Source organism: Chrysemys picta, chromosome 17 (genome assembly GCF_011386835.1).
Source record: "Chrysemys picta bellii isolate R12L10 chromosome 17, ASM1138683v2, whole genome shotgun sequence".
Taxonomy (NCBI): domain Eukaryota; kingdom Metazoa; phylum Chordata; order Testudines; family Emydidae; genus Chrysemys; species Chrysemys picta.
The window spans coordinates 26,407,034-26,420,111 of NC_088807.1; the positions used below are offsets into that span (position 1 = coordinate 26,407,034).

At 71.3% G+C, this 13,078-nt stretch overlaps 1 protein-coding gene across 6 annotated transcripts; it reads left to right on the forward strand.

Annotated features, from left to right (window-relative positions):
- Positions 1-7: 7 nt before the first annotated feature.
- On the forward strand, positions 8-12,181 carry LOC135976280 (rho GTPase-activating protein 4-like). Of its 6 annotated transcripts, none has more exons than XM_065571262.1 (23): positions 8-511; positions 2,506-2,695; positions 3,232-3,394; positions 3,708-3,770; positions 3,847-4,026; positions 4,170-4,298; positions 4,910-5,131; positions 5,543-5,644; positions 5,872-6,057; positions 6,350-6,434; positions 7,568-7,595; positions 7,780-7,858; positions 8,129-8,189; positions 8,436-8,513; positions 8,606-8,740; positions 8,911-9,016; positions 9,628-9,855; positions 9,945-10,027; positions 10,437-10,620; positions 10,712-10,801; positions 11,074-11,217; positions 11,329-11,410; positions 11,490-12,181. In XM_065571262.1, the coding sequence occupies exons 1-23, from the start codon at positions 151-153 to the stop codon at positions 11,640-11,642; spliced, it is 3,132 nt and encodes a 1,043-aa protein (XP_065427334.1). In that variant the 5' UTR covers positions 8-150; the 3' UTR covers positions 11,643-12,181. The 6 variants fall into 6 exon arrangements, 5 of the variants coding, with proteins under 5 accessions (XP_065427334.1, XP_065427330.1, XP_065427332.1 ...); XM_065571258.1 differs by having other exon boundaries at positions 372-511; positions 950-2,695; XM_065571260.1 differs by lacking the exon at positions 8-511 and having other exon boundaries at positions 738-2,695; positions 7,571-7,595.
- Positions 12,182-13,078: the final 897 nt, after the last annotated feature.

Consider the following 13,078-nt stretch of genomic DNA (forward strand, 5'->3'; position numbering starts at 1 on the left):
CCCCCCCCCCCCCCCCGCGGCTGCCCCCGGGTGTTTCTGGGCCCGACACTAATCAACCAGCAGGGAAGTGGAACAGGGGGGGTCCGGGTGTGGGGCAGGGACCCACAGCAAACCCCCCTCACTCCCGACCCGCTCCTCTGGGGGCAGGTGATGTCTGTAGAGGGGGGGCCCGTGGGGGGGTGCGTCTGTCTATGGCGTCCAGCCCCCCCGGTCGCTGGCAGCGTGGGGGGGGCACTGACTGGGGGGGCTGCAGCGCACAAGGGGTTAAGGATGCTCCTTCACTTCCTCTTCCCCCCCCCCCCCCCGGCTTGGGCCGGACGCGGGGGGCGGGGCGGACCGGACGCGGGGGGCGGGGCCAGGCGCAGCCGCGGCGTGGGGCGCTGGGACTCGGCGCCGGGTCCTGCCCAGCTCGGATCGGGGCCCCCCGCGCAGCCCCCGCCCGGCATGAGCGCGCTGGCCAAGGCGCGCAAGGAGCGCTGGCCCCAGGCTGAATATGAGGCGCAGGCGAAAGGTGAGGGGGGCCCGAGGCTGCGCCCCCCCCGGCTATGGGCTGCGGGGGGAGGGGGCTGAGCAAGTGGGGGCCGCGGTGGGGCGGGGGCAGTGAGCCGGGGGGCGCAGGGGGGTGGGGACCAGAGGGGGGCTGGCCGAAGGAGGCTGCGTGTTGGGGGGGGCTCCAGTGGGGCTGAGGCGTTGCATTGGGAGGGGGCTGAATGGGCTGCCCCGAGCCCCCCCCCCCCCAACCTGGCCCACCCCACTGCCCCCGCCCTATGGCTTGGGGGGTCGCCTGAGGGCTCGGGCCCCTCCCCCTGCTGGGGGCTGGGGGCCCGGACCCCTGGGTTCTCTCCCGGCTCCTGGGGTCAGTGGGGCTAATGGGGGGAGCCCACACCCCAGCCTCTCCCCGCAGCCCGGCCGAGCCCAGGAGCGGGTTTTAATGCAACTTCCCCCGCAGGTTCCGGCCTCTCAGCTCCGTTCAACTTCCTCACCCCCCCGGCTCCCCCTCCCCCGCCACAGAGACCTGGGGAATCCCAGCAGAGTTCAGGGCCAGGGGAGAACCCAGGCGTCGGGCTCCCAGCCCCCACTCTGCTCTAACCCACCAGCCCCCCTCCCCTCCCAGAGCCAGGGAGAGAACCCAGGAGTCCTGGCTCCCAGCCCCCCTGGTCTAACCCACCAGCCCCCACTCCCCTCCCAGAGCCAGGGAGAGAACCCAGGAGTCCTGGCTCCCAGCCCCCAGTCCCCTCCCAGAGCCGGGGAGAGAACCCAGGAGTCCTGGCTCCCAGCCCACCCCGTGCTCTAACCACTAGAGCCCCCTCCCCTCTCAGAGCCGGGGAGAGAACCCAGGAGTCCTGGCTCCCAGCCCCCCCTGCTCTATCCACCAGCCCCCACTCCCCTCCCAGAGCCGGGGAGAGAACCCAGGAGTCCTGGCTCCTAGCCCCCCCTGCTCTAACCACCAGCCCCCACTCCCCTCCCAGAGCCGGGGAGAGAACCCAGGAGTCCTGGCTCCCAGCCCCCCCTGCTCTAACCACCAGCCCCCACTCCCCTCCCAGAACCGGGGAGAGAACCCAGGAGTTGGTTAGTTCTTCACTGTGGGGTGTGTCCTGGTGCATGTGGCTGGGTGGGGGTTGGGGGGAGCTCGGACTCCTGGGTTCACTCCTGGGCTCTGGGTAGGGGTGGGTGAGGGCCGGGGGGGTAGCCCAGTGGGGGTTGCTGGCACCGCCCCCTCCTGCCGGATATGTGGGTTTGAGGCTCTGGGGCAGGATGTGGGGGAAGGGGGAGTTCTCCGAATGTGGCCACAGGCAGGGCCACTACTGCCCACTCTCGGCTCTCTCCCCCCCATCAGTGGGTCAGCTGCCGCCCGCGGGGAAAGAGGAACGTGGGGGGGCAGGCAAAGGGGGGCCGTTCCAGCCCCTGCCCCAGGGCGGGATCCCGGCGGGTGTCCCCCCAGAGGGGACAGGTCACTGAACCCCATTCCCTGCCCCCAGAGCCAGCCATGGGGGGCAGGTGCCCACGGGGCTCGCAGACTTCCCCATTTCCCCCCCCACACCCCCAGCTCTGCAGCTGCCCAGGAAATGAAAGTGCCCAGCAAACAAATTGATGCTCCCGGACTCCTGGGTCCCTTCCCCTTCCCTGCTCCGCCAGCCCGAACTCCTGGGTCCCTTCCCTGCTCCTCTCTGCCCCACCCCCACCAGCCCCAAACTCCTGGGTCCCTTTCCTGCTCCTCTCTGCCCCACCCCCGCCAGCCCAGATTCCTGGGTCCCTTCCCTGCTCCTCTCTGCCCCACCCCAGGACTCCTGGGTTCCTTCCCTGCTCCTCTCTGCCCCACCCCTGCCAGCCCCGGACTCCTGGGTCCCTTCCCTGCTCCTCTCTGCACCACCCCCGCCAGCCCCAAACTCCTGGGTCCCTTCCCTGCTCCTCTCTGCCCCACCCCCGCCAGCCCCGGACTCCTGGGTCCCTTCCCTGCTCATTGGGGCTCCTGGGCGCCCCCTGCTGACGCTGCCCCCCCTGCAGAGCTGCGTGGCCAGCTGGGCGAGCAGCAGCGGGGGCGAGAGGCCCAGGCCGAGCTCCGGCTGCAGCTGCTCCAGGACATGGGCGACTTCCTGCGGCGAAAGGCCGAGCTGGAGCAGGAATATTCCCGCGGGCTGGAGAAGCTGTCGGAGAGATTCACCGCCCGGCTGCGCGGGGCCAAGGAGCACTCCAGGTGGGCTGCGGGTCGGGAGTGAGAGGCACGGGGGGGCTGCGGGTCGGGAGTGAGGGGCACGGGGGGGCTGCGGGTCGGGAGTGGGGGCACAGGGGGCTGCGGGTCGGGAGTGAGGGGCGTTGGGGGGGCTGCGGGTCGGGAGTGAGGGGCGCCGGCAGGGCTGGGGGCTGCGGGTCGGGAGTGAGGGGCGCCGGGAGGGCTGGGGGTCGGGAGTGAGGGGCACCGGGAGGGCTGGGGGTCGGGAGTGAGGGGCACGGGGGGCTGGGGGTCAGGAGTGAGGGGCACGGGGGGCTGCGGGTCGGGAGTGAGGGGCGCCGGCAGGGCTGGGGGCTGCGGGTCGGGAGTGAGGGGCACCGGGAGGGCTGGGGGTCGGGAGTGAGGGGCACGGGGGGCTGCGGGTCGGGAGTGAGGGGCACGGGGGGGCTGGGGGCTGCGGGTCGGGAGTGAGGGGCACCGGGAGGGCTGGGGGTCGGGAGTGAGGGGCATGGGGGGCTGCGGGTCGGGAGTGAGGGGCACCGCTCTCCGTCTCTCCCCAGGAGGGAGCAGGACCCGCCGTCCCCCCTGCAGTGCTGGCAGCTGGTGTTGAATCAGACCCGCCAGGCCGGCCGGGACCACGGGGCCCTGAGCGATATTTACGCAGGGCCCCTCACGCTGCACCTGACCCAGCTCAGCGACGATCTGGGGCGCCTGGTCAAGAAGGTGGGGCTGGTCCCCCTGCCCTGGTCTCCTGGGTCCCTTCTCCCCTCCCCCCAGGCCCTGCTCCCCCTGCCCTGGTCTCCTGGGTCCCTTCTCCCCTCCCCCAGGCCCTGCTCCCCCTGCCCGGTCTCCTGGGTCCCTTCCCCCCAGCACTGCTCCCCGGACTCCTGGGTCCCGTCCCTCCAGCGCGACGTGGTGCCCTCCCCCCGCGGGTTCCTGGGGATCCGTCCCATGCCTGGGCTGGAGGGTCGGTGCGGGAAGGGAGGGGTTGATAGGGCCCCCCCATCTCTAATGCTGCCCCCCCGTGCCCCCCCAGAGCCGAGACCTGGAGCAGCAGATGCAGGAAGAGCTGCTGACGATGATTTCTGAGCTGCAGATGGTGAGTGCGGGACCCGGGCGGGCGGGGGGGTCGGGGGGGGCTCCGGGCTCCCCACTGACGCCCCCCGCCCCCCCAGGCTATGAAAACCTACCAGACGCAGCACGCAGAGAGCCAGAGCGCCGAGAACAAGCTGCGGGAGGCCGAGCGGCAGGAGGAGAAGAGGGGGGGCCGGCAGCCCCCCGAGCCGGGGGGAGCCGGGCAGGACAAGCTGGCCCGACGCGCCTCCCTCCGCAAGGGGGAGCGGCTGGTGGAGAAGGTGAGCTGGGGGGAGGGGGCCTGGGGCTCATGGGGGGCAGGGGAGTGGGGGGGGCGGCTCTGTGGTTTGGGGGGCAGAGGCTCGGGGGGGTTGGCTGCCCCCCCCCAGCTGACGGGTCTCTCCCCCCCGCCCCCCCCCCCCAGCGCCAGGCCCGGTTCCTGGCAGCGCAATCGAAGTGCACAGGAGCCCGGAACGATTATCTCCTGCACCTGGGGTCCACCAACGCCGTCCTCCGCAACTACTACCTACGGGACGTCTCCGACATCCTCGACGTACGCGGGACCCAGGCGTCCGGGCAGCGCCGCTCGGGGATGGGACCCAGGCGTCCGACAAGGCTGGATGCTCCAGGGGATTGAGGGGCACCGGCAGGGCGGGGGCTGGGTTCGGGGGGCTGCGGGTCGGGAGTGAGGGGCGCCGGGGGCTACAGGTCAGGAGTGAGGGGCACCGGCAGGGGCTGGGCTCGGGGGGCTGCGGGTCGGGAGTGAGGGGCACTGGGGGGCAGGGCTCGGGGGGCTGCGGGTCGGGAGTGAGGGGCATCGGCAGGGCTGGGCTAGCAGGGGCTGCGGGTCGGGAGTGAGGGGCACCGGCAGGGCTGGGGGGGGCAGGGCTGGCCTATGGGGGCTGCGGGTCGGGAGTGAGGGGCACCGTCAGGGGCTGGGTTCGGGGGGCCACAGGTTGGGAGTGAGGGGCGCCGGGGGCTGCGGGTCGGGAGTGAGGGGCGCTGGCGGGGGCTGGGCTCGGGGGGCTGCGGGTCGGGAGTGAGGGGCGCTGGCGGGGCTGACCTATGGGGGCTGCGGGTCGGGAGTGAGGGGCGCCGGCGGGGCGGGGCTGGGCCGGCCTTGGGGGGCGCCGGGCCGGGGTTCAGGGGTGTGTCTCCCCGCAGTGCTCGGACCTCGGGTTCCATCTCTCCCTGGGCCGCCTGCTGCGGACGTACCTGGCGGCCGAGGGCCGGGCCCAGAGCTCCTGGGGGGAGGGGCTGGGGGCGCTGGAGGGGGCCGTGCTGGCCCTGGACCCCCCCGGGGACAAGGCTCGGCTGATGGAGGCCAACCCGGCCGCGTACTGCCCCCCCCCGCGCTTCGAGTACCACCCCCATGAGGGCGACGAGGTGAGAGGGGGTCTGGGGGGAGGTATCGGGGGAGGGGATGAAGGTGGGGCGGGGGAGGGGATGAAGGTGGGGCGGGGGGAGGGTAAGATGGGTGTGGGGGAGGGGGAGGGGATGAAGGTGGGGCGGGGGGAGGGTAAGATGGGTGGGGGGGAGGGGGAGGGGATGAAGGTGAGGGAGGGGGAGGGGAAGATGGGTGTGGGGGGAGGGGGAGGGGAAGACGGGGGTGGGGGGAGGGGGAGGGGATGAAGGTGGGGCGGGGGGAGGGTAAGATGGGAGGAGGGGGAGGGGTGAAGATGGGGGGAGGGGATGAAGGTGGGGCAGGGGGGTGGGGGAGGGTAGATGGGGGTGGGGTGGGGCGACAGCGGCAGATATGGGGGGTGGGAACAGCCATCACCCCCCTTTGCCCCCCAGGTGTCGGAGGTCCAGGCCGTGGGGTCCCTGCGCCCGGAGCTGCTGCTGCAGTGGCAGGCCATCGAGACGCGGCTGAAGGACCTGAGCCTGGAGACCGAGGAGGTGGGAGTGGGGGGGCAGGGAGTGGGGGGGCTGGACGCTCGCAGCTGGGGTGTTGGCACATGGGGAAACTGAGGCAGACACGGTGCAGAACTCAGGTCCAACGTGACCCGGGAAAAGCCACGTTTCACGGGTCGGGGGGGGGGGCCGCTCGCGCCAATGGCTGCTGCTGCAAAGGATTCTGGGACCTGGCGCCGGGCTCCCCCCTCACCCCTCCCGTGGCCCCCCAGGTGAACAAGACGCTGCAGGCGACGCTGAGCAGCTTCCGGGAACTGCTGGGGGCGGAGGAGCCCGAGGTGCTGGAGGCGTTTGGGGGGCCGGGCTCGGCTGAGTCGCTGCGGGGGGCCAGTGCCGAGGGGCGCGGTGGGGCCAAGCGACGGGCCCAGCAGCTGGAGACAGAGACCTTCTACCTCACGGTACGGCCCCCCCCCGGCGTGTGAAACCCCTGCCCCACAGAGCCCTGACCCATGGCGCCCCACAGAGCCCTGACCCATGGCACCCCACAGCCCCACGGAGCCCCGACCCACAGCCGCCACAGGGCCCCTGGCCCCTCACCCCCCACCCCACGGTGCCCCGCGCTGCCCCCTCTGCTGTCCCCCATGCTCCCCATTGCGCCCCGCAGCCCCACCCCCCCCGCCCCACGGCGCCCCACAGCCCCTCCGTGTCCCTCACTCTCGCCCCGCCCGGCTGATCCTGTCCCCCCCGCAGAAGCTGGAGCTGTTCCTGACGCGACGGAGCATCGGGGCGAAGTTACAGTCGAAGCTGGAGACGCTGGGCGAGGCCATCGCGAAGGGTGAGCGGGGACGGGGTGGGGGGAAGAGAAAGGACCCAGGTGTCCGGGCGTTAACTCTGTGTGACGGCTTCGGTCACAGAGACCCCCTTGGGACTGTCACCTGACGTGCTGAGTTCACCTCGGAGCCCATTTTCCCTGCCAGCCGGGCACTGCAGAACCGGCCGTGTGGAGCCAGACGCGCCAGCCGGCTGCAACCCAGAGCCACGTCTGGGCCACGGCCCCAAAGCCTCAGGTGTTAACCAAGAACTGCCCTGCAGGTTCCCTGCCTCCAGCCCCCCAGCTCCCCGTGGGGTCCGAACCCCCCAAAACCCCTTTCACTCGGTCTAAAGCTTATCCAGGCTAAACTCAGAACCTGTCCCCCTCGATAACCCTGAGAGCGAGATGCACAGCTGTGTGATCCCCAGCTATTAATTACTTACTCTGGGTTAATTAATAAACAAAAGTGATTTTATAAAAAGTCGGATTCAAGTGGTTCCGCGTAGTAACAGACAGAACAAAGTAAGTTACCAGGCAACATGAAACAAAAACCCGCAAGTCTGAGTCTGATGCCTTTAAAAAACTTGTTACAGATAAAATCTCAGCCTCCGAGATGTTCCAATGAGCTTCTTTCACAGCCTAGACCCCTTCCTAGTCTGGGCCCGACCCTCCCCCGGCACGGCCCTTGTTCCAGCTCGGGGGGGAGCTGGGGGGTTTCTCATCTCTGTCCCCCCCTTATATCGCCTTGGCCCAAGGCAGGAACCCTTCGTCCCTCCGGGTCCCGTCCCCCCCACTGGAAAAGCCCCAGAGTTAAGATGGATTCCAGGCCCGGGTGACATGGTCACATGTCCTGGGAGCCCCCCAAGCCTGGCTCCCAGGGCCCTGCCTGCAAACAGAGCCACCCCCAGCCAATTGTCCCGGCTAACGGGAGCCACCAGGAACGGCCCCCACTTGGCATCATGACAACAGGCCCCCAGAGTTAGTTCCTATTTCTAGTCCCAGATCCACGAGTGAGACATTTATACAGACACGACGGCCACGCTCCGGAGAGTGTCCCGTACGAGAGCCCTTTGGCGTGAAGCATGTTCCAGTTACGTCCTAGTCACTCCTTAGCATGTTTCCATGTCCTCACGCTCTGCCTCTCGCTTTCTCTGCAGCAGCCGCTGAGGACGGAGAGGAGCTCAGGTGAGGGGGGCCGTGGGGGAGGGGGGTTGGGGGGGTCCCAGGGCTGGCAGCTCTAGGTCTCCCTCCCCCAGATATCCTGGCCCCTTAGCCACCGGCGGGGGGGGGGGGGCTCTGGCAGAGCTGGGGGGTGTCCCCCGGATCCCCCACCTCAGTGTCTGACGTGTTCTTCCCCCCCCACACACAGGGCCCTTCCACGCGCCTCCCTCCCCCGCGTCCCGGCCGCGTTCGCCTCCTTCCCCACAGACCTGGAGGACTTTGTGCAGGTACCAGCCCCCCCTCCCCCATGCTGCCCCCCCCAGCTTCTCGCTCTGCGTCCCCCCCTGGCTGGCTCAGTCCGCAGCTTCCCCCAGGCCCCTGTTGGTCCCTGTGGGGTGGGGGTGGGGGGTCTCCTGCCCCCCAGCGCTGGTGCCAGGAGCTGCCCCTCGTGCACTTTGCTGAAGCCTGGGGGGTGGATCCAGTGTCCCCTAGCCCCTCCCCCACCAATGGGGCAGAGGCTGGGGGTCCCTGGTGTCTGATCTCCCCACCCCCCACAGAAATCTGGCCAGGCTGTCCCGCTGGTGGTGGAGAGCTGCATCCGATTCATCACCCTGCACGGTAAGGCCTGGGTCCCCCTCGCCTCGCCCCGGACGCCTGGGTCCCATTCTCTCCCCTGTGCCTGGGGCTTGGACTGCTGCTGTCCTGGACGCCTGGGTCCCATTCTCCCGTCCCTGGGGCTTGGAGTGCTGCCGTCCCGGCCGCCTGGGTCCCCCTCGCCCCATCCCGGACGTCTGGGTCCCATTCTCCCCCGTCCCGGACACCTGGGTCCTGGGCTGCCCGTCCCACGCCGGGTTCTCCCCACAGGTCTCCAGCACGAGGGGATCTTCCGGGTGCCGGGATCCCAGATGCGAGTGACTGAAATCCGGGAGGCCTTCGAGAGAGGTGAGGGGGGGGCCGGGCGGGGGGGGATGGTGCTGGGGGGAGACCGAGGGAGCTGCCCCCCCCTCACCACTGCCCCCCTGCTCCCCCCACAGGCGAGGACCCGCTGGCGGGTGGCTCCTACCCCCGGGACCTGGACTCGGTCGCCGGGCTCCTGAAGTCGTTTTTTCGGGGGCTGCAGAAGCCCCTGATTCCGCCGGACGTTTTCCCGGAGCTGCTGGTGACGGCCCGTGAGTCTCTTTCCCCGCCCCCCCTCCGCCCCGTGTGACCCACCCCCAGCGTGTCCCCCCGTGTGCCCCACCCCCTGTCCCCGTCTCCCCCCATGGACCCCCGTCTCCGTCCCTCCCCCTGGCCTCGGGCTGTTCTTTGCCCCCCAGCTGACCCCACCGCTCCCCCCCAGAGCTGGAGTCCCCGTCCGAGCGCATCTCCCACCTCCGCACCCTCCTGGCCCGGCTCCCGGCGCCCGTGGTCGTCGTCCTACGATATCTTTTCGCCTTCCTCAACCAGTGAGTGGTCGGGGGGCAGGGCAGGGGGTGACTCGGTGGGGGGCACCATGGGGGCCATAGGGCAGGGGGCTCAGCGGGGGCGCGAGTGACTCGGTGGGGGGCACCGTGGGGTGGGGGGCTGGGCCGTGGGGCAGGGCGGGGGTGACTCGGTGGGGGGCACCGTGGGGCGGGGGGCTGGGTCGTGGGGCAGGGCGGGGGTGACTCGGTGGGGGGCACCGTGGGGCGGGGGGCTGGGCCGTGGGGCAGGGCGGGGGTGACTCGGTGGGGGGCACCGTGGGGCGGGGGGCTGGGCCGTGGGGCAGGGCGGGGGTGACTCGGTGGGGGGCGCCGTGGGGCGGGGGGCTGGGCCGTGGGGCAGGGCGGGGGTGACTCGGTGGGGGGCGCCGTGGGGCGGGGGGCTGGGCCGTGGGGCAGGGCGGGGGTGACTCGGTGGGGGGCGCCGTGGGGCGGGGGGCTGGGCCGTGGGGCAGGGCGGGGGTGACTCGGTGGGGGGCACTGTGGGGTGGGGGGCTGGGCCGTGGGGCAGGGCGGGGGTGACTCGGTGGGGGGCACTGTGGGGTGGGCGGTGCCGTGGGGCGGGGGGCTCAGCCTCTGTCTTTCCCCCTCCCCAGCGTGTCCCAGCACAGCGAGGAGAACATGATGAACCCCTACAATCTGGCCGTCTGCTTCGGGCCCACGCTGGCGGCTGCCCCCCCTGGCCTGGACCCCGTCTCCACCCAGCCCCACGCCAACGAGGCCGTGAAGTGCCTGATCCTGTACCCCGAGGCCACCTTCCCGCCCCCCGACCAGCTGCCCGGCCCCCTGTATGAGCGCTGCCTGGCGCCGCCCGACGAGGACGGGTGAGTGGGGGGCAGGGGGTTTCCCGGGGGTGGGGGGACCCTGATGGGGGGCATGACCCCGATCTCACCCCCTCTCTCCCCCCCCCCAGGGAGACGCTGCCCCCGGACCCCGCGGCTGAGGAGAGCGAGGGGGATGGGCCCCCCGAGACATCAACTGTGGCCAGTGAGGATGGTGAGGGGGGGCGCTGGGGGGGGCGAGCCAGGAAGGTCCCTTCCTGCCCCAGATCTGTCATTGGAGAGGGTCCCACCCTCTGGGGGTCGGCCCCCCAAGGGCCCCACTGTGCACGCAACAGCCACCTAGTGCCCTGGGGGGCAGCATTGAGGGGTGCCGGCGGGGGGGAGGCCCTAGGGGGCACGGGCAGGGGGCTCTGATGGGAGGGGTTGGGGGCCCTAGGGGGTTGGGGGGCTCCAGGGGGAGGGCTTTAGGGTGCTGGTGGAAGAGGGGGGGGGGGCCTAGGAGGCGTGGGCAGGGGCTGGGGTGTGCTGGCGGAAGAGGGAGGTGGCGGGGGGCTGGGGGGCTCTGGGGGGTGGGGGGCCCATGGGGGCTCCAGCGTGGTCTGACGTGTCCCCCTGCCCCCCAGACCCGCAGGGCCCCCCCGAGGCCGTGGCCCGGTTCTCCTACGAGGGGCGCTCGTCCCAGGAGCTCTCGTTCCAGCCGGGTGACCGGATCCGGCTGCTGGCCAAGGCCTCCCCAGACTGGTGGCGCGGGGAGCTGGGGGGGGCCCGTGGCCTGGTACCCCACAAGTACATCAGCCTGATCCCCAGGTGAGGGGGTGCAGGGGGCTGGGGGGAGGGGTCTGTGGGGCTGGGGGGAGGGGGGAGAACAGCCCCCCTAACTAAGTCACCTGCCCCCCAGCACCGAGAAAAGCCGGAGTCGCCGAACCTCGGGGTCGGACGGAGACGCCGGGTCTCCCCCAGCTGAGCCGACACCAGAGTCAATCAGCAGGTGAGGGGGGGGTCCTCGGTTACATGGCCCCTGCCCCGCCCCCAAGGGGACCTCAGACACCTGCGCCCCCCACCTGTCCTGGAGGGGTCCCCGGATAACCAGCCCCCGGATAACCAGCCCCTACCCCGCCCCCGAATACCCGGCCTCGCCCCTGAGGGGTCCCAGATAACCAGCCCCCGGATACCCAGCCCCCTGCCCCCACCTCTGAGGGGTCCCTGAATACCCAGCCCCCCACCTCTGAGTGGACCCCATCTGACCCCCCCTTTTTCTAGCAGGCTGCGGGTGAACTCGGAGGGCAGCCGGGGGCGCCAGCGACCCGGGACCAGCCCCATCCGCAAACTGGCTTCTCCCTTCATCGACTCGGGGCGTCTGCCTTTCCCCCTTCAGCCCCCCAGTGCCCCCCGGGCTGTCGACAGGTGAGACCCCCCTCCCCCGGGCAAGAGGTCCCTGGGGAGCCAGCCCCACCCCAGAGGTGGCTGCCCCGACTCTCTCCCTTCTCTCTGCCAACACTGCCTTTCCTCCTCCAGGACGGAGCGGGGGGCTCTGGGGGTTGGCCTCTCCGGCAGAGAGAAACAAGGGGCCCCGGAGAAGCACGTGGAGATGGATAAGGTAAGTTTGGGGGGGATGTACCCCAGCCGCCCCACCCTCCCCAGGGCTGGCCCCCACCCACCTGTCTCTCTCCTTCCAGGCTGTGACGCGCAACATGGACTCCGTGTTCAAGGAGCTACTCAACAAAAGTGGGGGACGGCGGGGGGGGGCCGACAGCATCCCCGAGCCCCGTGAGACCCTAGGGCCCCCCAAAGCGCCCTGGCCCCCCCAAACCTGCCTCTGGTCTGCATGACAAAGGGCTCTGCAAAGCCGCCGGGAACGGGCCGTGACCCCCCCGCTATCCTCCGGGCCAGACCCACCCCCAGCTCCTCATGTGCAGGTGGCTCCCTTGGGGGTCCCTGCCCCCCGCTTTGAGACCAGCTTTGTAGCCGGGGGAGGGGGAAGCTGCTGTCCGTGGGGGGTTCCCTGCACCCCAAATAATGTTTGCTTAAATTCTCTATCTCTGTTCTCTCCCGGGGTCGGGGAGGGGAGTGGGGTAGAGCTGGGGGGGGGGCTGGGCTGGTAGCCTGGACTCCTGGGTTCTATCCCCCCAATTTTCAAGCTATCCCCCAGCCCCACATTTCTAGGCAGCCCCCCAGGCTGTGTGAGCACCTCATTTTTTAACCCCATCATCCCCTGATCTCTGTTTGAGGCCCCCCCCCGGAGATAACAGGTGATCCTAGCCCCACCTCTGCCCCATTGGGGCTCCCCCCCATCTACCCCTCCCCTTTGCGCCCCTCCCTCTCTGGCAAGGAACCTGATTTTCACACGCAATAAAGGGGCCAGTCCCAAGGGCCTGTCTCCGGTGCCTCTTTTTTTTTGGGGGGGGGGGCTGGGGGGCAGCGGCGATGCCCGCAAAGGGGGAGGGGCCGAGAGGGTGGGGGCGTGGCTGCTGATTGCCCCCTGAAGCGCACTCCTGCCCCCCCACCCCCCCCGTCAGGCAGGGGGTGAAGGGGGCGCAGAGGCGGGCGCTGGGGGGGGCGACGGGGCCGTGCGAGCAGCTGGCCTGGCTCGGTCCCCGGAGCTGGGCGGGGGGGGGAGGGGCCGTGCCTCAGTTTACCGGCTGTGCAGCTGGCACGTGTGTGTCGGGGGCGGGATCTCCAGGCACGTGACGGGGGCCCCTGACACACACACACACACACACCCCCCCCCCCGCGAACGGGCCATAGACCCGCCGGGGGGGCGCTAGGGGGGGACCGGGCGCAGGCCCCACCCGGCCGCCGCCCCCGAGCGGCGCATGCGCAGTGGGGCGCGCCCCCATTGGCCGGCGCTGGGTGGGCGGGGCAGGGAGGCGGCCAATGGCGCGGCGAGGCGGGGGTATAAAGCCGGGGGCGGCCCCCGCGCGGGGAGCGGCGGTGGCTGCTGCCTCCGGAGCAGGGAAGGAGGGGGAGGGGCGGCGCTGCGGTCTGCCCGGGACGGGACCCAGGCGTCCGGGAGCCTCGGACCGGACCCGACCGGAGCCGGGCTCTGCGCGGAGCGATCCGGACAGACACCAGGACACCCCCGGCCCCGCCCCCCCGAGACCCGCCGCCGGCTCCGCTCGGTTCCCAGCGGCGCAGCCCCCGACATCGGCCGGGAGGAGAGCGAGGGGGACGGGCTCGGAGGGGTCAAGGACCAGGGGGAATCCGGTGCGCTCAGGAGGGACAGGCGGGAAGGTCCTTTCATGGGCCGAGAACGGGTTACCAGACC

Excerpts from the sequence above, each read along its gene's own strand:
- LOC135976280 (XM_065571258.1), top strand. The coding sequence starts at position 1,782 with ATGTGGCCACAGGCAGGGCCACTACTGCCCACTCTCGGCTCTCTCCCC. Across the intron at positions 3,771-3,846 it reads TGATTTCTGAGCTGCAGATG|GCTATGAAAACCTACCAGAC; the intron begins GTGAGTGCGGGA and ends CCGCCCCCCCAG. Across the intron at positions 7,859-8,128 it reads ACCTGGAGGACTTTGTGCAG|AAATCTGGCCAGGCTGTCCC; the intron begins GTACCAGCCCCC and ends CACCCCCCACAG.